At 44.3% G+C, this 26110-nt stretch overlaps 1 protein-coding gene across 1 annotated transcript in view; it reads right to left on the bottom strand.

The window, feature by feature from the left end:
• The window catches only part of LOC128453369 (sorbin and SH3 domain-containing protein 1), a 39708-nt gene that overhangs the window by 4321 nt on the left and 9277 nt on the right, over positions 1-26110 (bottom strand). Inside the window, exons 2-25 of the mRNA XM_053436226.1 lie at positions 24776-24818; positions 24218-24304; positions 23683-23793; positions 22801-22907; positions 22503-22638; positions 22212-22241; positions 21504-21646; positions 20829-20889; positions 20618-20692; positions 19307-19342; positions 19035-19137; positions 17933-18047; positions 15373-15456; positions 11364-11413; positions 9270-9448; positions 6036-7490; positions 4728-4792; positions 4354-4524; positions 3662-3708; positions 3084-3198; positions 2784-2909; positions 2473-2667; positions 1743-2267; positions 1012-1107 (exon numbers count right to left, since the gene is read on the bottom strand). Coding sequence (XP_053292201.1) covers positions 1012-1107; positions 1743-2267; positions 2473-2667; positions 2784-2909; positions 3084-3198; positions 3662-3708; positions 4354-4524; positions 4728-4792; positions 6036-7490; positions 9270-9448; positions 11364-11413; positions 15373-15456; positions 17933-18047; positions 19035-19137; positions 19307-19342; positions 20618-20692; positions 20829-20889; positions 21504-21646; positions 22212-22241; positions 22503-22638; positions 22801-22907; positions 23683-23793; positions 24218-24251 — 4059 coding nt within the window. The 5' untranslated portion in view covers positions 24252-24304; positions 24776-24818. The remainder of the gene's footprint in view (positions 1-1011; positions 1108-1742; positions 2268-2472; positions 2668-2783; positions 2910-3083; positions 3199-3661; positions 3709-4353; positions 4525-4727; positions 4793-6035; positions 7491-9269; positions 9449-11363; positions 11414-15372; positions 15457-17932; positions 18048-19034; positions 19138-19306; positions 19343-20617; positions 20693-20828; positions 20890-21503; positions 21647-22211; positions 22242-22502; positions 22639-22800; positions 22908-23682; positions 23794-24217; positions 24305-24775; positions 24819-26110) is intronic.

Here is a 26110-nt window from a genome sequence, read left to right as displayed (position 1 = left end):
CAGGAGATTACGTTTTCACCACATTCCGTTTGTTTGTTTCGTTTGTCAGCAGGATTAAACAAAAACTACTGAACAGTTTTCCAGGAAACATAGAGGAAGGATACAACTCAATCCCTTTAGGCCCATATCTGGACAAAGTGGTGGATTCCGGGATAATTTGTTTCACTTTCTTTAACATTGCAAGGTTTTTTATTCCAAGTAAGTGTGAAAATGGAGAGACAGAATGAGGGAGCATAGGGCTGGGTCGGAATCGAATCCACGACCACTGGAAGGGGACTTAAGCCTCTGGATCCAGGACACCCCCGGGTTTTGACATTTTCACAAATTTCCCAGTGAACAATTCATGGATCTTGATGAAAAAAATCATATCCAGGGAACTGATATCTGTAAATTCGTTTAGTATTGTAGTTTAACATGAAGGTGAAACCAGCAGCTGGTTGGCTCAGCTTAGCATGAATACCAGGGAAAACAATGTTAAAGCCAAGATGACCAGTTTAAACAACTTAGTGACGTATCGCTATATTTGGCGATTTTTAAGATAGAGTCTCCAATTAACCTAACTCCAATTTGCATGTCTTTGGACTGTGGAGGGGAGCCGCAGAACCTGGAGAAAACATGCAAACTCCACACAGAGAGACCGGGGTTCTAGCTGGGGATCTTCTTGCTGTGAGGCAACAGTGCTCAGCACCCCCCCAGCCTGACTACCTATTTTAAACCTTGTATATATATAAACGGTTAATCTATGATGTCACACATATGCAAATTAGCACCTGACATAATTATATTTCCCGAAAATGTCAAAGTATTCCTTTAATGAAAAGATTGTCCTAATATTTCACATGAGACACAAATGCAGAAGACATAATGAGGGTTAAAGATGATGTGAGTCACATGGACCTTTGAAGGAGAGGATGTTATGAAGTTAAACATAAAATGAGGCCACTAAACAACCTTCACATTGTTTTTGTGAATCTTCAGTGGAGCTCCAAAGGAAACTCTCTACCGTCTTACCGTGAATGAGTTCACGTTGTTGTTGTCCTGGACGTCAAACAGCATCACAGGGCTTCTGGAGCTCCGCCCGTGATGGTCGGCCTCGTTCTTCATGAACTGCAACACAACAATGTCCCGTCAGCGCGGATATTTCAAAATAAAAGCCCCAGGCGATCGCACCTCGTATCCACCTGCTGTAAATGATTGTCATACTTCAGAGGCAGTCAGGTTTCACTTCCTTATAGGAATTTAGGAAATTTCAACCTTGCAGCAGGTTTTGAAACAGAGGCCAACACGTGAAAGTTATATATATTCACTAGTAAATACTGCATGTCACTGTCACCTCTGAATAGAACAACAACATGCAACCATATGCTGAACTTTGTGCGGACAAGGTAACTCAGGCTCTCAAATCAATCCTCATATTGTTCTCAACAGTTAGGAAATCTGAAACTGAACTCCATTCCCACTGACACACTGTGAGCGGTTTGCGTGTTAGTAGAGCACAACAACATGCAGACTTGCAGCTGTAGGTTTAATGAGGTCAGTGTGATGAGGTTTAACTTACTCTGCCTTAACTAAACCAGCAGATTAACCTATTAAACGGCTAAAATCAACTTCAGGTCAAATCAACAAGTTAGTCACGTCTTCAGTGCTTCATCACACTTTGTTTTAGGGAATCAAACGGAGGCCAAAAGCCTGTTTTCAGGAGTGAGCCTGAGATGCAACACTGCACACCATGCTGAAGATACCTCTGCAGGGCTATTTTGCCTGCTGCCCGGGGCTGCGAGGCCCCTGTCCCCCTCTGTGCCTTCCCCCTCTGTCAAATCCTTATCCCCCCTCAGCCAGCCCTCCAGCACTGGCCCGCCGCCGCAGGGACTCATGCTTCGTGACAGATTTGGGGAAGGAGGGAAGAGCAGGAAGTCCTCCCCGGTAGGTGGGGTGAACATGAGGAAGGGCGTAGTGGAGTTGGGTCTGGGCGGGTACGGTGGGGGCAGGGGTGAGGCAGATGGGGAGGCTGTGGGGGAGACGTAGTATGGACTGCCGGTTATGAGGGGCACGGGACTGACGGAGAAGGGCGGGGGCAGGTACTCGCCACAGCGGTAGGACACGGAAGGCAGTGGCGGCAGGGGAGGGGTAGGGGCGGTGGGAGGACTCCCTCCTCCCACCGTCAGGGAGATCCACTCGGAGGAGATAGCGTGGACCTCGGGGGACACGGAGCGGCAGGGGGGGCGAGGGAGGGGCAGGGGGGAGGTGGTCAGGCGGTTACGATACAGCTTTTTTTTTTACAATAGGATGAAGAAAGGGGGATGAGAGAAAGAAAAGGAAATGAGAAATAAAACAAGTTCATGTGACAAATAAATTAAAGGTGGGTGGTTTTTTTCCTGGATTCAGAGACAAAGCATTGATGGAAAACAAATCTGGGTCAGCACCATGGATGAATCCCAGGATGGACCCAGAGGTTTGGCTCAGAGTCCTCACCTGTGGAGAGGCGTTGGTGCTGCGCTGTGGCGACTGGCTGATGGGAGGGTCTTGATACTCCAACCCATTTTTGACACGGGGTCTTCTGTGCACTTCCACGTAGGTGACGGGGAAGATGCCTTGGCGGTTGGTCCCTGCGATCTTGCCTTCATACCAGTTCTCGTCAACTCTGCGAATAAGTGTGATCCTCTCTGCCTGCACACGAACAGAACACAAGAATACATATTGTTAAAAGTGTCTTCTTTTGGAAAAACAATTGAAGTGAAGTATCACTATCTAGAAATACAAGTGGTACAAAATGTTCTTCACACCTTCCTGAAGGACATTTCCACCACTGTGTCCCCGTTGAAGTTGAAGCGGGCGATGGCCTCTCCGTATTCCAGCACCTGTACTGGGGCACTTTTCTTTGGCTGGGCTTTCTCTGTGGGGGGAAGGAGCTGCACAACAAAGACAAATAAAAAAACAGAATTATGAAAAAAAACTAAAAACAAGAATAGGACTCAAATTGAATTGACTGTTTAAAAATAACAATATACTGAAAATGGTTTAAACTGTTTCTACTGCAAGAATCTTTATTTTGGGTTAAAGAAAGGCAGAGAGCACCCATTTACCTCGACGTAGCTTCGGGGGAAAATGCCAACTCTTCCGTGGTGCTCTCCTTCGAACCAGTTTTGATCCACCTGTCGAATGATGTACACGATGTCTCCCTTTTGAAACGGCAGTTCCCTGGAAAGGTTTCAAACAGACAGATGCTCACAATAAATGGAGGAAAAAACTGTTTTACAATATGACAATTAAGCAGACCATGGACCAGTGGCACAGTTTTATCTGCTTCATGTGGTCACACTCTGGTAGCAGTTAAGTTGTAAATGTTTTACGGTTATTCAACTGTACTGTTTCCTCATCAACCCCACCTATCAGATACTCATAGGTCAGAGTTAGTCAAATCAATGTCTACCCTGCTTAAGTAAAAAAAACGCAGGGTCGAAGCAGTTACACATTATCACTGTTGTATTGAATTGATTAAAATTGTCAAGTCAAAGTTAATATATAGCCATATTATATGTAATATGTGACAAAAGTACTAAAAAACTAATGAAAATAGCTGACATACTTTTGCTAAGATCTTGGGATAAAGAGTTTTTCTTCTTCAAACATCTTGACATACAGATTCTGTTCCTTTACTTACTTTAGAGTTTCTGCTCTGAAGTCAAAGCGAGCCATGGCTGGAGTCCTCTGTGGAGATAAACAAAGAAACTTGGGTGACTCTCATCTATGTAAATATAATTCTTCATATTATTGTTAATGAAAGTTTTCATAAAGAATAAATACTCCTATGCATGTACTTTCATCCATGTCATTGTTTGGCTACGGCCATTCTCTCTGTCCGCTTTGTCATTCATGTATATAAAGAAAGGACCTCTGTGATTTCTGTGAACTGTAAATCTCCCTGAGTTGTCTTCCTCTGCACGTAAATATTCTAGCAATGACATGAATGATGTGCTTGGGACTGACTGGGTTACTTGTCCTCTGGAGCATGCTCAGTTAGAAACAACTGTGGGTTGTTTGCAGTCACACGGGCCTGCCAGAGGAGCAGGGACAACTAATACCCGTGTCATTACAGCTAGATATACATTACAGTGTATGTTGTGGGAGTGAATGCTTAATGGAAATATTCTGTCATAAACTCCACGACTCATTCTCTCCACTCTACTGCTGCTCTCCCCCTCTCTCCTCGGGGGAGAGAGCCATCTGTGTGTACAGAAATCCTGCTGACAGGCCCCTCACCTCCCCGACAGCCTGAGTCAAACACAAACTGACGAAGCATCTGTCGTCTCTTTTCCTGCTTACATAAGGATAAGACGCAGCCCTGCATTGTACCTCTACGCCCGATTTCCTCTTCTCTGTGTTATCTGTGATGTTGAGCAAGTCTCCGAAGCGCTCGTTGGTGATGAACTGGTGGCGCGTCGGGACAATGCCCGTGTGTCGCCTCGACGCCGTGTCAGCCTCTTCCTGTTCCCGCTTCAGCCGTCGCTGCTCCTCCAAGATTTTCTGCCAGGAAACCAGATGGATATGTTTGTCCCCTCCAGATATGGGTCTCTTGTACTCCTTTATTCATGCGACACATTTTTTTTTTTTGCAATGCATAATATATGGTTTCCTCATTCATAACACAGCTCTCTTTACTTAAGCACTATCACGACTCACGGAGATTTAAAATATGAAGGTTTGGTGTAACTGAGGAGTAAATTCACCTCTTTGTCCCCGTGGCGCCTTCGCAACACTTCATCCTGGTTCTCCTCGTGAGCTGGGGACGAGTCTGGAACAGAGACAGAAGGAGCGTTACGCCATGAAGCAATTTTATCGCCAACCTCAAACCTATGTTATAGAAACCAAACTTTTAAATAATAAGATGATGACATTACAGTGAACTCCTCCTTCTCCTTCAAGTAAACGGAATCGTCAAAATATACAATAACTACAGTACAAACATGCATGCTTTGTATCTCTCCAACACTTAAGACACACAAACACTCATCAAAAAAAGCCAAATGTAATCCTGCATGCACAGAGGAATGAACACAGAATGACCGTATGTGTGTTCATGAAGAATCAAATAAACACAGGAGGGAAAATATGAAACCTGCTGGATCTTTGCCAAAGGAAAATAAACATGAAGTCATGTTTTTTACTAATCAACCAACCAGCATCCATTAGTTTAGTAAAGTTTCTTATTAGCTAATTAACTATTACTTTATGTACTTCTCACAGCACCATAGATGTTTAATTGTGTCCCAGTGAGGGACACGGGAAACAACTATCTAGTTTGAGTACCGGGTTATGTCAAAGAAATCAAAAGAGTAAACTTCCTGTCTGGATAAAACAAACTTGTCATGATGGGGGAATGAAAGACGGCTGATGTGTGATGTGAACACTTCCCAAAAAGCAGAAACAAATAAATAGATATATAAAATAAAATAAAATAGATATACAGACATGGTGAGGCATCAATTTGAGAGAGTGTATGCAATGTTATACCACAATATCCTGCATAAACATTACAGATGAATGCTGGGATTGTAGTTTAAGTGACGTCATCGCCAATGTAAGAGTTTATATCTCATTGTGAATATAACAAAAGTTAAAATGATCTTTACGAATTTATCCTGGGCTGTATTTAACACAGAGCACAATCTGATTCAATGTCATGCTTATGCAGACTCCAGCACTATTGCATACACATCAAATATGATGTCACAGGGAGTTATATACATTACCAAAAGCTGCTTGAACCTCCTACAGTGAAGTGTTTTGGATGCATTTGTGAAGACGATACATATTCACAGGAAAAATGGAGGAGCACCAAACAGCACACTCAGAATGAAATGGAAGGCGTCCCTGTCACTTTGTAAACACAGCACACAGACTAGAGATGGAGGGTGGCGGCGTCGCTTTGGGGTGAGAGAGGGACACGGGGTGAAGAAAGAGTCGAGATAAATGAGTGACCACAGAGGGAGGGGAGAGGAGGAGGTGACAGTGGTGAGGGGGATGGAGATAGCCACCTCTGAGGTGAGCTGCCAGCGGCTGCAGGAGGTTCCCGTTGGCGTCCAGGCCCTGCCCGTTACTCAGGTGGTCAGTGTCGCCCCCGTCTCCGTTACTCAGCCTCTCCAAGACCTCCAGGGAGGAGAGGCGCTGAGGGATCAGAGGTCTGGGCTCAGGGGACAGGCTGCAGGGCCTCTGGGTAACCTTGGTGGCTAACAGGGTTCTCCGAGTCTGGTTGGACGGCAGGTTCCTCCGGGGTCTGAAGGGAGCAGGGCCCATGAGGAAGAGATTCCCAGGCAGCGTGGTCTTCTTCTCTGCAGGTGGCTGCCTCTCCTGTTGGGTGGTGGCCTGCTGCCTCTCATGTCGGAGGATGGTGGTAAAGCGTGTGTAGGAAGCTGGGCAGGAGCCTTTGCATTTGCTGGGCTTGAGGTGGAGCTGGTGGTTCAGGTGGTGCAGGAGGTGGTGGTGGTGGTGCAGATGGTTGTGTTGCGGAGGGGATGCTGGAAGCAGCTGTAAGGGACTCTTTGAGGCACTGACCGTTTGGTGGTTCAGATCTGGTGAACTCTTACTGAAGATCTGCTCGACCTCCGCCTCAGTGCTACAAGGGGACTCAGTCCTGTTGTTGTGTCCATTATCTGAGAAGGAATCAGCCTCCTCTACCGTAACACCGTTGGGCGGCAAGGCCTCCTGCTCAGAACTCTTGCCCTCTGGCTCCACAGGGGAGCAGGCGTCCGTCTGGGTGGCGTCAGCCACCAAAAGGGACTCCGCTGACACCGCAGACGTCATGTAGAGGTGGGAGGGGATGTGGTCGGGGCTTTGGCTATGGCTAGAGTGCAGGGTGGGCATGGAGGAGGAGCGGCTGGGCGCTGGGGTGGACCGCTGGATGATCATTTCAAACTCGCTGACCCGTGACAACACCGCATCCCGAGGAATGTTACCCCCGTCATCCGCCTCTGACCTCTCACCCCCATCGGCCTTAGCCTTCTCAAAGAGGGAGGCCAGGCTCCGGACGCTGCCATGGGGGCTGCAGCCGGCTGAGCTGGGCCGCTGGATGTGATGCATGGTCCTGTACAGGCTGGAAAACTCATATGCGCTCCTCCTAATTGCAGGGGAACCATTTCCGAGGCCATCCGCGCACTCGCTGCCACAGCTGTACTTAGAGTCTGAATATTGCCCACTCTTTCTTTCCCCTGCTCCAGCAAAGTCTGTGTCACATGGCCCTGTGTACAGATCCTCACAGCTGTGGGCCTTCGGGTGCCTGAAAGTTTTAGTCCTGCTCTCCTGACTGTCACCACTGGGCGGCAGCAGCTTGGGCTTGAACTTAGAAGGCAGGATTTGAGGTATGCAGGCTTTGGCAGCAGAAAGAGGCATCTTACTCTTACACTGGTTCCCTATTGAATTACTGGCAAGAACTGATCGACTATTTACAGAGGAGCAGGGTGAAATTATATAGCCATTCCCACCTTTATAATCCACTGGTAAGCATGCAGGACAACAGAATAAACAACATATTAGATTACAATGGTTCACAGGTTCACACACATACACACTAAAACAGAGTCAGGCACATTTCTACAGTAAAGAATCCAAATTCCATCAAAAGGAGATGAATTTGTAAAATGGAAAAAGGGGGAATTTACTGTCTAACAGATGCCTGCATTAGTATCACTGTAAACAGCAACATAACAAGTGAAACATAAAGTATTAACACAGTAATATGCCATGAAATGTTATGTGATGTTGGACATATTATTGGAATTCTGAGCACTGACTAAAGTAGCTACTCAAATTTAGAGGAGAGGAAAAATATAAATGTATTTTTTCTGTGTCTCCCACATAACTGCTGCACAGCTTGAACCTCCTCCTCTACTTTTAGCAGTTTGACAGGCAGCTGCAGTGATGAATGGCCCTTAGCACTGCTGTTAATCCACACACTGCTCCCCTACAGAGTTGTAAAAATCAAAATGCATCCTGACCCCACCTGACCAGTAAAACCTCTGAGAGATACTCGTGGTCCGTTCCTGGCTGTATAGTGTGTTTGTGATAGCACTACAGATGGGAGGGCGGGAAATGACTTTCACATGCTGCGAAACACTGTAGCATCTGTCACATTCGTGTCTGCCAGAAAAACAGACACTGAAGAAATCAACTCGATAATCTAGCCATGTGGCGAGTAAGGAGTTATCAATCTGGCCACTAAACAGCCCCCACGGAGGCTTGTTTCTTTTTAAAGGCACAAAGATTAATACAATTATTGTTTCATTGCATGAGCACAAGACAGAAACACATGATGAAGTGTTTGGTTTCAGCACTTGGTTGTTTCTCTGCGCTTTTCCACACTTCATCTTGTGTGTGGTGAACAGTGAGCGACTCTAATGATCACGATGGTGCCTCTGGCAGGAGGCTAATGAAAGAGCGTGCTAGTCAGTTGACTGGAGACTGGAGAGTAACGGCCCTTTGCTGCATCCATCCACAGTGCGACTGGGTCAAATTCTACACATTTGTCTTGATATACTGTCTTTCCAGGTGTAATGTAAGGGGTCACACTGTCCCTTCCTTTCTCTTCCTTCGATCCCTTCCTCTCCTCCTCCAGTGTTTCTCTCCAGGGCCATGTGCTCAGACATTCCATCCCCTGACCTCACACTGACAGCTGACTTCCTCATGCCAGCCCACCCCCTGTGTCCCCTCTTGTTTATCTCACCCGTGTGTGGCCGCGTTGTGAAGAGCCGAGCACACTTTATCTCGCCCGGCCCCTCTCATCCCTCCCTGTTCTGGCCCTCTCCGCTCCCTGGCACTGGAGAGCTCTGGAGACCTGCCCTAAGCCTGCCTAGTGACTGGTGGCTCACAACTGGAGCAAGAGGGGGAAAATCCCCAAGGTTAGCTTCCATAGACTTAGCAAGACAACCTCACTCCCTCCATGAGTTTTCCGAAGCAGATGGCCAGTACACGTTCGGTGAATAACACCAATGGCATCAATAAATCAAAAGCTGTTGAAGGAATGAATGCTGCGAGGTGATTGGCCAATACTGTGAAGTCTGGGATAAAATAAAATGTGTGGATTCCAACAGAAATGTAAACGGAAACACATGTAGCCCAGGCTGACACCTTGAGCGGTCCAATACCAGTGTCTGTAACGTATTGGTTCTGTCTCAGCAGGAGAGGCCTTTAATGGCCTCCTGTCTATCCCCACATACACAAACATACACACACCTTCCTTTTTACAGGGCCACATACGTACAGTGGCTGCTACCTACCTTTAGAGGAGGAAGTGCTGCCCTGGCGCTTGTTTAGGGCCCGTAGACCCTGTAAGGGAATATCGCCGCCCTCCAGGACACTCTTGTAAACATGGCGGTCGCATTCTGGAGCCCCAGGCTCGCTTGTGGATGATCCACCGTCCGTCTCCACCTCGCTGTGTCCAGACTTGCTCGAGCAGCTAGACAGGGGTGAGAGGAACACAGACACTTAATTAAACACAGTTGGATTCAGTTAGTGGAGTTGCGTTACAAGTTTTTTTTATGTTAAACAGAGGCTCCCAAAATTGGGTAATGAGCTGTCATATGGTTCTTATTTAGTATATCTCGAGGTAATTCCTGTCTTCTCAGACTTGTGGGAGACAAAATAATGAGAGACAGAAAAAAGCCAAACAGCAGAATTTGGGGGATGATGTTGGGAGAAGGCTTTGACTTCCACACATATCTTCACCTCATAGAGAGGACAACAGGACTTATCTCTATAAATATTCTCTGAACAATCCCACATGGTGCATCAGCCCCTGCCATGCACCTGTACAACTCTCAGGTTCACTCTCTTTCCCCCTGCTCATGTGCTACTCACGCTGCTCCTTCTGTTTCCACAGGCAAACATGGTCATTAAACTGACAGAGGCTCCTATATCATATAGGGGGACATGTAACCCTACACAAACCTGTTTCACTATGATAGGAGGAAGAGGAATGTATTTTCCAAAATGTGTTTTACATCTGCAGCGTGTTTTACAAGCTGGCACAAATCTATGTATACATTAGTCGTCTTGTTCCCCTTCCTCAACAAGAAGCTCTTTCATTGCTGTAACAAAAACAACATGGGCACTCCTGATTGCAGCGAACCATTAAAATCATGTTGATTCAGGGTTTCTTAGGAGAATTCACATAAAATCTACCAGGAAATGTACAGTACAGGAGTGATTCAAGATCTAAGACAGTCTCTTATGGAAGTTCGGGCTGAAATTAGGGGTCAGGATGCTGCATGATTAGGGGTCAGTGACAGTAACGTGCTTATAGCAGGTTAACTATAAGGGTGATTATCATGGAAGATGATCCGTCCTTTAAACAGCTTCTATTGAGAGGCTAAATATCAATTTTCCTCCATATACTTTAGCTTTTCTGGTATTTTTCTATGAGAATCACTTTCATGCACAAGCAGTGGATGTATACTCCACATGTACTTCATTCATTCATCTACTGACACGACACAAGCACATATGGTTTTGCATTTAAAAAATATTGTACGTCCTTCAAAATGTCTCCAATTTCCAACAGACCCCAGAGGAGAACAACATCCTGCCCTCACCATATGGGCTTCTGAAGGAAGTCAGTGAAAGACTGACTATGGGAGTGAACTTCCACCAGGAACCTTTCTCCTTTAAAAATTAACAGCAAATCAAGTGGGGGAAAAAAACTGGATTAGAAGCCTCTTTTCAAATCCTTGGCCATGGTGACATAACGATTGCAGCAGATGGAAAAGTCGGAGCAGAAGTGGAGGGAGAACTTTATTTCCTCTGGACCGTGGCGCGAAACAGTTTTGGCTCGGTCCTAAATTCCTTAAATTTTACTGCGCAAACAAAAATAGAAGATGTGAATCTCAACAGACAAACACAAAAGTGATCAAGAGCTTGGTAAGCTTGGTCTTTGTCTTAAGCATGATCCGTCATAATCCAGCTGCTGGTCATAGATCTTTACACACACATACACACCCATTCAGAAGGAGATAACGGTTTTTGAGTTATGCAGCAGCTGGGCGAGTTCCCTCTATCCCAGTGACATCCAGGTTGCTGTCTTTAAATACATCCCCACATAGCAGCCATGTGTCCACACTACAACCACCCGAGCCCCTAAAAAGCACCATCAACCACACAGAGGACACACAGCTCTGGTAGCTTTTCGCCTTATTAACAGGATCTCCTCAAGAAGCAGGAGTCCCCAAGCTGTAGGCGGGCAAGCTCCACGGGGTGGAGAAATCTCTCACTGACATTTCTCCTCATAACCAGCCTTAAATAATCATCCACATTGTAGAAGAAGGAGGCAAAGGTTTAAAGCACAAGTATCAAAATAAGAGGAAGGACAGACTTACTATTGCTGCAGGTCGGAGGCTGTTTCCAGGGGGCTGAAAGAGGGGGCACTCTGCAACAAACCAAACAAAGAAGTCATTGATAGATCCACAGGGAGGTCTCCTCCAGCTAGAACAGAGGCATTAGCTACGGCCAGATTCTCTCCTCTCTTCCTCTCTATCTTTCACCCGCCGCTCTGGGTTTCTGTCTCGAGCACCCGGGGTTCTTAGAGTCTCTGGACTGGGCTTGGCATGGAGGAGTAAAGCGTGTGTTTTGGCCTGCATGCAAGTTGGAGAAAACAAGCGGCAGTGAGGAGAGTGGCGGGGGTGGGTGGGGGAGTGGGCGTGCATCGGTCAGGGGGCGCCCATGCGGGGAGGGGGCTGTCACAGAGGCAGCCAATGGGCTGCGGTCTCCCACTGAAGCCGTCTCTTTTGTCTGGTATTGAGTCACTCTCATTACCACTGGACCAGACCGGGGGACAATTAACCAGCTGGTGGTGCAGGCAGGCCAAATTACACACACATGTACACACACATACACACACACATGTACACACACACACACACACACACACACACACACACACACACACACACACACACACACAAACACACATACTCTCTCTCTCTCTCTATCTCACACACTCAAGAGAGTCAAAAAGAGACACAAATGGTAAAAGTAAAGAGAAACATTTATAACAATGTTATAAAGAAACAGATAGAAATAAATGAACTGTGAGCACCAAGTGAGTGAACAGACATTTAAAGGTATAGGAGAAAAGGTAGTTATTCAGTTATTAAGGTGCAGATATTATCGTCAAAACACAGGGGTGGTCCTTCGGTGTGGCAGCACACACTAGCATTTTGAATGGTTTCGAGCCGACTAAATTTAGCACACTGTTTCTGTTGCTTCCCTGTGTTCGGACGTCACAGCAGGTAAAAATAACAGACGTGACACCGGCACTATGAATAAGAGAGCAAGTGTTGTTTGCAAATACGATTGCACAATCCTCGCCCGAGCCAGGCCGGCCCTGCAGTTAATACCACATCCACTTCCCCCCCCCAAGCCTCCGCTTCCCACACCAGTGACCAGACAAGGAGCATTCTCAACAGTCCATCGGCCACAACATGCTTTTCCACTTAGTTGCTGGGGCAGGACTATCATTAATAACCTTTCAGAATAAATGCCAATCTTTATAAGAGCAGAACATCAGGCTCGCAAGTCTGAGCTATTTATAAAGGTGAATGTTCCATGTCAACTCAGAGAACACGCCAGTGTCAGTGAATAATCTGCAGCTCTTCCTTGGGCTCTATAGGTCCTGTATCCTGATGTCAGGGGGTAGAGGATATTGTCCTCTGGCAACCCTGGGGGAACTGGGCTTACACACAGACACAAACAGAGCAGAGTGCAAAGTAAACAGGAAACAGCCATGGGAGGCTTATCTGAAGAAAAGAAAAGGAATCTAAATCTGGTTATTTACAAGATGCCTAATTAGTGTCAGTATATGTGACGGAGTCTTTATGTAAAAGGTTAAGCTTGTCACTTTCACACGCTGACATCACTTAACATCACAGTGCTCTGAGATGGTCGCATAACTTTCTTTTATCCAGCTAATGAATTTGAGGGGTCAAACTGAAGATAGAGGCAGAGAGATGCTGTAACAGATTTGACTGATAAGGACACACTTGGAGCATGAAACTGCTTCCTCGAGGCAGTGACAGTGAGAAATGTCTGAATATGGACATGAGCGAAGGCCTCGGTGAGTCAGTGGAACACCGATGACAACGTTTCTGCAGAATTTCATGTGCGTGTTTCCTAACAGGTGTCCCCGGGCCAGTCAGAGCTCCGGCTCCTGTGCGCCGCTTTCATATTCAAAATAGCGATCATGAGTAGGTCATGGTAACACGATTACCATTCTTTCCAGCACCTTATTTGTGTTGATATGTTCTCATGAAAACAAACAGCTAGACTGGTGTGAAGGGCCGGTTATAGCCGCGGGCGCCCCTCATCTCAGCCCTGCTAAATGCTTAAAGGTAAAGGTTAAGTGTATAACAGAGGTTAAATATGAAAGCACAATGAGCTGGTGGGCTTACAGAGTTTCCTCCTTTAGAATATGTCAGGTGGTAGGGGGCCGGCTCTATGTAACTCAGCGCTGAGACAGTGTGGCAGCAGCCCTCTTGTCAGCATATGCTCGACAGATGGAGTCACTCTGTCGGTCGCAGGGGGCTGAAGCGCTCTTCCTGACCATAGCTATGTGAGGAATTCCAGCTCGTGTATATCGATGAGCCGGCGTTCTGACCGTAACTGTCACTGGATGTGTTTTCAGACTCCCCCTAAAGGGAGAACTTGTTAATATTAATCAAGAGGAGCATTATTGTGATTACATAGAGGTGTCACTCTTACTCAGGGGCTATTAGGTGACTATCCGGGGATGAGTCATGATGATTTGACAGGAAACCGTAAAGAAGAAGAAGAAGAAAAACTGCCGTGCAGGATTAACAAATGGATTATTTACAGTAAGCCTGCTCTTTAGAGGTATTTGCTTGACAACTGGCTAATTTGCAGTGGGAAACCACAAGATGACTGTGGTTCAAATACACTTTCTATACTGTCAAGACGTTCCCTCTCATTACAACACTAGTTCATTAGAAGAGGTGGATCTCCTCAGCACTGCTCCGGTTATAAATAAGAGCAAGAGCGAACTGGACGAGAGCCACAGAGGCCAAGCTCCTCACTTAACGTCCAGCCATATCTCACCTTCCGGTAACACAGAGTGAGTAGCTGATATGTCAATCAAACCCCAATGAGCCAGTGTGTCTGGCCGAGCCTTGAGGTCAAATACTGCACATACCAGGTGCAGCTTTAGAAGTGACTTTGACATTAAACAGGAGCCAGTCATCGGTTCCAGCTCATCTGGCAAAACTCCAGGCTTCTGTGAGACAGAGTCGGGCCGCCTTCACAGCTAAACCTCCTCCACATATACACTAACCTGCAACGGGAGACTCGACCCCTGTGTCTGGCCGCTGCTGCTAAGACATGATCTCATGATGTAGTCAGCGTTGCCACCTCGAATGATCCTGGGTGTGGTTCTGACCTGACAGGGTGCGCGCTGGGGGAAACCAACATCTGTTTGCGGGCAGCCGGTGCCACAGTTTGTCTGGTGCCACCTAAGACCCGAGGCACGGATTTGTCATGACACCGTATACTGCTTCGACATGCCAGCACCACTTTGGATATTTCGGTAAATCTACTAGATAGCAGACGGGCAGCAATTATTATTTCAAGGGCCTGGGATTATCCTGGAGCCCAGGACTCGCCCATGACTGCAGGCTCTCCAAGTGAGGAGTGACTTCTGGATGAATCACCCGGTCTAGGCCTCCAGCTTATGGTATGAATTCTCGTCGGCAGGGTGCATATCAAAAAGAACAAAACAAAGTGTTGCTCTTGAGTGTTGAGTTGATGGCATGGAAGAACAGGGTTGATGCCAGGGCTGGTAAGGGTTTCTGTTTTCCAAGCTGATTGTGCTCAGGCTCACAGATACAAATACATGCTTGATACTTTTAAAATATGAATATTTAAGTAACTACCCAGGGACAAAATCGTTTCAAATGTATAAAGCAGTGATGCGGAGGGACAGCAGCTTTATCAAGTGCTTTGAAAAACTTTTTCTGTTGATGGGATCTGATGAACATCCGAGAAAAATGGTAAAAATTATAAAAGATGATGAAAAAATAGGGAATGTAAAGATTGATCAGCAGTTGGCCTCATCAAGCCGAGTGGAATGAGACACATGGTAGTAAATTAAGTTCAAGAAGAAACAAAGTTTCTTCTTACACATGCTGTCACATACATTTTATGTGCAGAATCAATTAAAAAGAAAATTATTCAGGGTAATATTGCAAGTGATAGTGTAGGAAACTGGAGTAGACCTTATAGACAGGCACGGTTTGTTTAGGGCATTATTTGAACATGGATGTTATCACATGCAATGAAATACAATATACTGTCACTTTAAAGACAGTGACCACTTACCGCTTTGTCAAACTCCATCTCTGAAAAGAATTTATACCAAGGTTCATTCTCTAAATCTACATCTTCTGGACTTACATCCTGAGTCTATGGGGGCATGGCAACGAGAAGAGGAGGAGAAAGACAAAGAGAAGACAGTTCAGACAGCACAGAAAATACACAGCCCAGCAAATGAGCCGAGCAGACATTGTTGAATGAGCCAATGTGTCTGTCCAACACCACAAACTAACTGTGAGAACACAGTGGGCGTCCTTGTAAAAGACGATACCTGCTGATTTCTTTAAAACGAGTAAATTAAAGGGTAGGTCTCAATACCTCTGCCAAGGAGGTTATGTTTCACCCCTGTTTCTTTGTTTGATTGAAATCAAGATTAAACCAAAACTAAAGGACAGAACACAGCCAAAGTGGATGGAAGGATGTGGTATGGGTCGGGGAAGAACGCATCAAATTGTGGTGCAGATTTGCATTTTCCTCAAACATGGTGAGATCGGGCGTTTTTACGATATTATAGAGAATAATTAATGAATCATCTTCAAGGGGTTGATATTTCTGAGCATGAGCAAGTCAGTGCAGAAGCAAATAAAGATCGGGATGTAGTGAAATTAAAGAAGGGTACGGATGGGCCTTGGCAGAGGTATGCACTCAATTCTAGTGCCATTCTAGTTTTTAAAGGTGTGGTTTGACTTGTTTTCTTGCAGAGAGTAAGATGAGAAGTTTGATTCTACTGTTGTATCAATAATCCATATAGACAGCAGCTAGTTAGCTTAGCACAAAGACTGGGAACAAGGGGAAACAGTTAGCCTGGCTCTGTCAAACCAAATCCACCAACAAGCACATCGAAAGCTAACATGGATCATCTTGTAGGTTTAATCTACAGGAAAAACCTCCAGGGCTCATCCCTGCACCTACATAATAGCCTATGTACACATAACTCAAACTGCTCTTTTTACACTTCTGTTTATGTTTGAAACAAAACAAAACGTGTCAGTTATTGAGTTTTAGAGGCTCTGGCACTCGGATGTTGTTTCCCCCTGTTCCCAATCAAGTGCCAAGCTATGCCAAGTGGCTGCTGGCTCTCGCTCCTGTGTATGAGGGTGGTTTCAATCACCTCATCCAACTTTCCACAAGAAAAAAACATACTCCCCTGAATGCTATTCTTTTTATACTTTACTACTTTTACACAATACTCACAGACATGAATGTACATACAAAACCTATAAAGTGCTGTAATTGTTTCTCCTCCTCATACCGTTAATATCCCAGCAATGTGCGACGAAATACAAACTGGGGTTTTTAAGGCTATGAAGATTTTAACTTTGAAAGATACACAATTGATTTGACCGCTAAAGCTTTAATATTAACTTAACTAATATTAAATATTAGCTTTAAGTGGAAAAGCTAATTTGTCTCTATGGTCAGCATGAAGAGGAGGAGCAATTACAGGCACCGGAAACTCCTTTAGTGTACACATGGGCAGGAGCGATGCAAAATACACTTGAGAATCCTTTAACCAACTCCTTTAAATGGGAAGAGCTGTTACTTCATTTAAGATATATATTATATTATATTTTATTCTGTCTAATCAACAGATAAACTATGACAATGACCGAAAATATATGCCAATTCATTTTGTAGGACAGATATTTTTGATGATCTAAAGTAGGTGAGGGACGACACAACTTCATTCACCAAGAGAGAAAACATAAAGGACCTGACATGACCAGCGACAGCCACAAGGGCACTGACCCATAATAACTGAGCTTGTAATTGAAAAACAACAGTTCATTATATGTCAGTGGTCCCAGGATGAACTGGAACCAACTAGAATGAATGCGTTTGCTCTCACTGGGATCAGGCCAGATGGCTAACAACATCTACGAGCCGAATGGAACTGAGTATCTGAGAAGCATTGATTACACCATGAACAAACTACTAAATCACAATACTGATTATCCCCATGTCCTCCAATTTGTAAGAGAGAATAAAAAACAGCAACTATGAAATCTCAATGCAAAGTATATGTGCTCCGGTTTTTTAGGTAAATGTTAAGCTGTACATCTAAGCAGCAGCTTCCAGTTCACCAGTATATCCTCAAAAGACAGCCCTCAAGGACATTGAATAATGCTGCAGCATGTGATTCACAAAGTGTGAAGGCTGAAGACAAAAGTAAGAATACACACATGATCCCTGTTTTGTGTCTGCGGCGGGATCCCCTCACACCCAGCCGATTCAGCCCAATAACCTTAAATTGAAAATGGGAAGACAATGGCTATCCTTGCAAGCGATACTCCCCCACTGCCAAACAGGATCATCTGTCGCCGCAACAGGACACCCTTCAGTAATGTGGTGCACATGGCGAAGCAGGATACACATACATACATACGTCGCCCCTGTTGGTGAAACTGCCACCCGGGAGCTTGGATACAGAGGTGGGTGGGTGGGAGGGTGGGAGGGTGTGTGGAGTCAGGGGGGACAGCTCACACGACATGCACGCAGAAAGAGGGGGGGAGAGAGAGAGAGAGAGAGAGAGAGAGAGAGCGAGAGGAACAGGCGGGTAGCATACCGTTCTCTCCAGCTTCAGCACCGACGATTTCCCCGGCTCGTACTCAAAGATGCTCTTCGGCTCTGCGCGGTACTTCCTGGTGTCTACCTTCTTATCCGGGGGCTCCCACTCGTTCCTGTGGCGAGGCGGGTGACGGGGAGGGGTGGGGTGTGGGATGGGAGAGAGCCAATCCTTATCATGTAGTCTCCATGGCAACCAGTATAGGCTAAGATGTTTTATTTTATTTTGTTATGCAAACATGACGTCTGTCCTCATTATCCCTGTTTACGCTCTGCTGGTGCCTTTCCTCCTCTAATGATGATATGACAGAAAATCCGATTCACTGCTGAGCCAAATCAGTAATTAGATCAGGTAAACTAGATTGAAGCCAGTGACAAAAGACAGAGCACGTCATCATTTCCTGAGAGGATTTATCAGCGTACACAGACAACACTAAAATCACTGTTCCTGAAAGGAGGGAAATTAGACTCTTGGATAAGAAGAATATAACCTTTCACTTATTCCCACTATATAAAAAAAACCTTTAAATAAATGAAATTCTTTGTGGCTGTCGAGAACATTCAGCAGCATCACACCACGACACACATAGCCACTGAGGAAAGAGAAAGGTCAGTCCTCGACATGTCATTTACCGCTCTAATGGGAAACAGCTTATCCTCCATCACCTGTCCTCCTTCATCACGCTATCACTCAGAGCAGAGCACGCTGTCTCAGTGCTGAGATACTGTATGTCTGTGTCTGTGTTTGTGTGTGTGTTTGTGTTTGTGTGTGTATGTCTGTGTCTGTGTTTGTGTAGGACAGCAGCCACTGGGGATAAAATAAGCTCAGATCGGCAGAGTCAGGAACAAGGAATATGCTTTTATGCTTTCCTGGCAGTGTCGTTGAAGTCGAACTGAGGGAACACATTATGAACACTGATCTACCATTACAGTAATGATATAATGGGAACTCTGCCTGTAAAATAAACAGGATTTTTCTGGTCACAATATCATTAAATAAGAAATTTCTTTCGATCCTGCCGTTAGATGTATTCTGAATTGTAAACAGCTCCTCATCCGAGTGAGCATCATAGGTAGGGTTGAAGCAGATGGACGTCACTGACCTTTTGGCTGAGGGTTTGAGTGAAGAGGAGCGTGTTGGCACCGGCATCGACCGGCCTCTGGAATCGAACTCTGCATCGCTTTTTGAGCGCGGGACCCCTCTCACTGAAAACAGGCAGATAAATATTGACAGGATGAATCCTCGGATGCATTAATGAACCCGCAGAAATGTTACCTGTGGTGAAGTGTGAGAAAAGGCTGCTAATGGGTGAACGTTGTCTTAGAAATACTGACAATGGATTTTCCGGCTTTAAAATCCATTTCCACAACTCACCATCTTCCAAGTAACCAAGTGGGCTGGGGCCATCTTCTGTAGGAGGGGCCGGAAACAATACAAAGTAATTTATTATCATTTTCACTATGCCTACTTCTGTTGTTTGAAAAGAAATGAATATAGCACAATACTAAATTATTCAAAACCCTCTTTTCCTGCTTCACACCTTCCATTATGCCACGGAAATCAAAGTCTGTCGAATCAAAGCATTCTACAGGAAGCATTACTGAGCTAAAAAGGGACGTGAGCATCGACCAGCATCAAGGCTCTGAATAAGTAATGCACTGTGAAGCAAGAACACTGTTGTCACAACATGCACAGTGATCTCAGTATAATGTATGTGTTATAACCTGTGATAATAATAACAGAGTTGTTTACAGACATGTGGAAGTTGTGTGGAGCTAGGACTGAGAAATAAGATTTATAAAAGTCTCAGTCTGATATTAAAGTACAAATCACGCCTCCTCTCACTGAAATTAGAAGATCCAAAACCATAAACCAAAACCACACCCCAACCAAAACCATACCCAAAGCCATCCAGAAATTCAAACACTAATTGGTGAAGCTGATTATGAACAACAAACCCAGGGAAGGTTATGTTCAGTCTGCACCGGCCACAGCCTCAATGCAGGACTGCAGCAGCACCTAGTGGCGTTAACCCTACACTACATCCCAGGTTCACAAGTATACAGAGCTCTCTCATGAAATTGACTCAACACAGTCTGAAATATTTGAGAATAACTAAACTGGCAGACGGTATTAATATTAGATGGTTAACAGGAGAAATGGAAAGGCCATTAATAAGCTGTTATAGAGGAGGGGGTGGGGCTGATTGGTTGCTTTATTTCAGCCTGCTCTTGCTAGCTCTTCCTAAATTACCAACCCCTGTTTTAAGAGGGACTGCTGTGTAATGCTATGTCTTAATATAACTAACTACACTATAACTACCTTAAACTGTATTTGTGCCACCAGAAAATATGAAATCCATACAACAGCTGCATCTTTAAAAATGTGCCCGACATGTTAAAGACCAACTAGGTTAGATTCAAAGTTTGAGGTTACAAGAGGATGAGCACACGACTTGTAATGTACTTGAAACTGATGGGAGTGGTTGCTCCCTGCGATGAGTGAAAAGGAAAAAAAGATTAGTTAATACTTTCAAATACTTTGGACATCCTCAAGGTGTGTGTTTTTTTTTTACTTTACGTGTAAGCTTTGTGAAAGATTAGACACAGCTGAAGTATTTGAAAGGGCCCAGGATGGCTGCAGATTAGTAAATCTGACAAGAGCGGAGTTACTGCCTTCGGATACCTTTTGATCTCATGTGAATGTCAAAGTTCTCGGGGAAAATATAGGTGGGGCGGTAAGGGTTTTCCTCGATAGGCTCTGAGCACGGTGGTGGAGAGACAGAACACAGTGTGACTTCACACACAAAACAAGCTGTGCACAGCAACAGAGAAACACGACAGAACTGATCAAACACACAAGGAGTGGAGACGATGGTGATGACAAACTCTCTTACCTGGTATTCTGTGTATCTGTTTGAACATTGTCTTATACCAGTCTTTGGATTTTTCAGTGTTCTGAAATAAAGATGTGGACATTTTGAATCAATAAAAAAATCAGAAAAAATATTTTGATTTCAAGCAGCAGTAAAGCCACACACATGTTCAGGGTCATGGTTTGATCAAAACATTTTGAATGATAGTAAAGTATTTACTTTAACATTGGCTGCAGTCCATTAAGAATAAGTCCTAATTAATGTTATCAGTTACACACATGCTTTTCATATTATGATTTATAAAATACAATTACAAAATTACTCTCAAATCTACTAGTCATAATATTAATATCAATTTTTTTTTTTTAATAACAGCAAGGATAGCCTGTGCTGGTTGGAGTTCCATTTCTTCTGGAACCAACATTTTGAACAATTGTGAAATTATGAAACCTCCTCCAATATCAAACATTAACTAACTAGTCGATCAATACCAAACATTTCCTCCACCACAAAAGAGACAATTCTTCAGCATGGCATAAATGCATAAATGAACGTCATAATACAATAATAATGCTAATATTATATGTACTAGCTTGTTTACTGTGACATCAGAGACCTTTGTATTGTATGAACACCCATTAAACTTGAACAGTCACATGATGAAGTCTTTATTCGACAGTAGACTGTGTCTCTCACCCGTACAGGCACAGTGGGATTGTTGAGAGGACTGAAGAGCGGGGAGTTCAGTGACAGTCGCAGCCTCTTCCCGTCCATATCAGGGAGCGGACTGACTGACTCTCTGCCAGGGTCGGGACTTTTGTCCCTCTCTGGGGTTGGGTCTGCAAAAAAACAATAAGTTAATGTGTGAGCACTAAACACATTTTAGTCAAATCTTTTTCTCTTGGTACTGTCGACAATACTGCTCATGTTGGATATAAATAATAATAATATTAACAATAATTATACTGTTTTATTGTATAAATATAGCACTTTTAACAATGCTCAGAGACATACTTTACATAGATTCAATAAAAGAAAATTTAAATATAAAATACACATTGTAATCACACAACTCACTACTCTTTGGTGCTACATGAAGACAACTGACTTGACCCTTTTTTAGCTACTCTCCATTAAAAGTAGTTTAAACATATCCTGTTTCACACATTGACCATCGTCAAGACGCACACTACAGGTTTAAACACATCTTTGTTTCAGTTTTTGTTATAAAGGAAGCTTGTTTACTTTGGTGGTGGGTTTCAAAAAAAGGGAGAGGAAAAGTAGAGTAGGAGGATGAGTCATGTACTACTAATAAACTGATACAAACAAAAACTCCTCTAGGGTTAGAACCCTAATTAGAAATATCTGTTAGTCGTCACCATGACCCCAGTGCAGAGTGCATACCTTCCAAATGAGAAAGATGCTTTTGCTGCTCTGTTGTGAGAGAAACAAAGACAAGGACAGGACAGTGTAATGTGACTAAGCAGTGAAGCAAACTTGTGACAGCACTGATTACGTGATACAAAGAGCAAGACCAGGCTAATGGATCACAGACAAGACACAGTAGCAGTCGGACGTACGGCACACTCAAGCATATCACACACGCAGTATAACATTTTGTTCATGACACACTTGCAAGCTTTAGAAAACTCTTGGTTACACCATCATCCCCAGCTTACAGACTGTTGTGCTCACCTCTGTTGTGTTGCAGCAGGACGATGGTGGGGTTAACTATGCTAGTGCAGGGATAAACAGAGCTGGAGGACGGCGTGATATAGTTGTGAATGTCAGTGGAGGATGGAGTCTGATTTATGCTTTCTGTTGAATTGGCCTGAAAGTAAAAAAAAAAAAAAAAACAGTGTAAAGAAATGTTCAAATTTCCCCCGGAATGTTCTTAAAATCCCAATACAGAGATGGCATAGTTCTCATAATTGCAAAAAGCACAAAGAGCCAAACAAAGATCGTGTGTTAAATGGAGTGGAAGTGAACGTACCTGGCACCGAGTGTTGTTTACAGGAGGTAAATCAGCTGTGATGTTGCTGCCTCCCTCGGCCAGTCCCGCTTTAGAGCTGTCTCCATTAATCTGGTTTGTCCAGCCACCTAAAAACAGTCCAGAACTCTCTCAGTTAGGCAGTGAAGGCAGCCAGAATGAAAACACTGAACACATAAGTACAGTATTTCAATGAAATTATAACGGTAAACCAGAACACCATAAGAGATAATTGCTGATCAAATAAATCTCCATTACAAATTCTGCAGCGTGTGAATGCTTTCTGTGGTTTTCAAGCACAGAGTTGTTAATATCCCCCAGGAAAGGAAAAAAAAAAAAGATTCTCCCACAATCTCTGAACTTTGTCATCAGAACAAAGCGTCTATTCAGTCGACTGCAATGGCCGTTTGTTCCACTGGCCTTTATATCCAGGCTCTACAACAATTAAAGCATCTCCCAACAAGCCTTGGCCAGCCTCCAGTCTGTTTCCAATGTGCTCTATGCGCAACAAACAAGCCCACAGTCCAGGCCCCCTGCTCCAAAGTGCGGTGTGGGCAGGACGCAACAAAAGACCTCTTTGACGCCATAGCGAAAATCAGAGCAATCGCCCTTTAATCACGACGGGGACGTGTGTGCGCCCTGTGACTGAGCAGAGATTTCAAAACGTGATGAGTTACATAATCCTCACTTGAAAACAGATCTGTGAAAGGCATGCGAGGAATTTTTCATAACAAAAAAGGAGATGATGAAATGTTCTTTAAGTCCTGCAACATTCACATGCACTGTATACATTCTCCAGTGATGAGTCCTTTTTTCACACAGCTACGCAGCTATTGCCGTCCTCTACGCATGTTTTCATCAGCTGTGGCATTCGCTCGGACTTACTTGGCGCCGTGATGACATTCGGCTCCTCATCGCCTTCATCATCGATGTGGACGAGGGTGGCCCTGAGAGTCACGACCCCTTTCCCTTTGCACACTCTGCTCGGGTCCAGGTCTGAAAACGTTTAAATAATTAGAGTCTCACTTCCACAGCTCCTCATTGTTCAAGACATAGGAGTCTTATGCGGTGTATAACACTCTTGTGCACTCCTGCTTCAGGGGAGCAGCTGGGAATCCAAGTCATCACCACCTCGTGGCCCAAATTACTAAAATAGAACAGTAACATAAAAATCAGGACATCAAATTAATATCCGGTAGGGCCGTAAAACTAATTATCTATGATCGCACTGTCGGGGCTGGAAGTAGAGCAGCTGAAGCTGGTCCTGTATATCATTTTTCATCAACCTGCAAGTTGTTAACCTGACACCACATTGTGGACAAATGAGTTTTAAAAGCATCCTTCTAAGTTTTCTTAGAGAGTATGAGGTGTCCCACGGCTGTAGGTGCTGAAAGATTCATGAGGCGGAGGGACACGTCACCTGCGGCAGGAATCAGGTCAGGAGAGCCTTTCATGGTTGTTAGAGGCGTGATCCTAACAGCGCAGACTGTACGAGGACCTGAGGGGGCTATACGCACACACACACACACAAACACACACACACACACACACACACACACACACACACGAACACACACACACACACACACACACACACACACACACACACACACACACACACACACACAGACACACACACACACACACATTTCATAATTAGAAAGGTAATATTGTATGCATATATCTTTTTTCTGCTTCTTTTCAAATGGTGTACATGTATAGGGTACATTATAGTTACTTGCAAATGAGGAATTTCCTATTTTAGTCTAGTTTTTAGTTTATTCTTTTATATGTTTACATTGTATTTCTATTTTTACTTGGGAACTGCTCATCTCTTACTCCTCCTTACTGTCTTGACATTTGTACTTTACACTTTTATAATATTTATTTGTCCATGTAAGTTTGGAGCAAGATCTGGCACAAGAGTTTTCTTTTGGGATTAATAAAATTCTGTCTTGTGTTATCTAATCGTACTTACTGAGAGATGCTCTCGGTCTTACTCTGCCCTCTGCTGGACAGCTCTGGGGAAGAAACACAAGGAAGACGTGACACTTTAAAACATTGAAGGAGGAAAGGAAAGAACTGGATATCCACAAGATGAATGTAGATTGGTGTGAGTCATCAGCCTGCAGACATACACAAAATATGCACTTCAGTGAAATGCAGCAAAGATAATCCCAAATTAAAATTATGTATTTTTTCTTACACTTGAGGGATTAACCGAATGGAAAAAAAAGATGGGATTGAACTATTAAAACCTGAAATTTAATAAAAAAGCAATAACCTATATAGTGTCTCATATAACAAAATCTGATATCTATTATGATGTTTTCTTGGTTCCGTGTTACAAAATAAATATAGTTTGACTAATATTAAAAGTCGCAGCTGGTTGGATCAGATGCCTGGTTCAGAATGATCAGCTGTCCTGAAAATCCAATATCACTGTTATTCATGTGGAATATGAAAGTGATAAATATGAAGCCAAAGAAAACAAATATCTCATCTGGTTTGTCAAAAGCTGCAACATGTAAAATGACTCAAAACACATAAAGAGGGTGATACTAGCTAGTTAAAGTTAAGCTAATACTCAGTTAACGCTGCAGGTTAAGTGGCCATCCCACTCATTAAGATATTACTCTGATGATGTCACGTTGGTCTTAGCAGGAAGTTTGGTCTGCACTGGACCATTGAAATGAATTGAACCTGTATTCTGTGTTCTCCCTTAAGGACGAGAGGGGAGAACCAACATACTGCATGTTAATCTGAGCTGCATCAGCGGAGCATGCAGAGGCGACACCAGGACCACCAGAAGAGTAGCTGTAAAACACTTCCCACTGCTCCGCTGGGCCTCCCATTGTGCCCGGCCTGCACCACTAATTTAGGAGACATCCCCATTTAAAATGCCAAGAGAGGGGCTGATTGAGTCAGGACACAAACACACATACACACACACACACACACACACACACACACACACACACACACACACACACACACACACACACGCACACACACACAAAAGCTCTCCAACAATCACTCATGCCTGCACACAAACACATTTCGTAGTTTCCTTCGTAGGCTTTGGGGGATTGTAATAGAAATCCATTTATAATTTAGGTTCAGTCAGTCTAAAGCCATAGCAGAGTTTGTGTGGAACTTTGTGCGCACTGTGTTTACGCATAGCAGTAAATAAGCCAACCTGCGGAACACGCAAGGGAATGATGTTCCAGCTGGAAACCTCCACAAACAGGCCTAAATGGATGAGGGAAAATGGGAGCTATTCCAAACAGGTCCCGTGGGGACACGCAGCAAA

This window comes from Pleuronectes platessa, chromosome 12 (assembly GCF_947347685.1).
Source record: "Pleuronectes platessa chromosome 12, fPlePla1.1, whole genome shotgun sequence".
NCBI classification, from domain to species: Eukaryota; Metazoa; Chordata; class Actinopteri; order Pleuronectiformes; family Pleuronectidae; genus Pleuronectes; species Pleuronectes platessa.
Note: the sequence above shows the minus strand (reverse complement) of the source record. Positions and strands in the feature narration are given on the sequence as shown.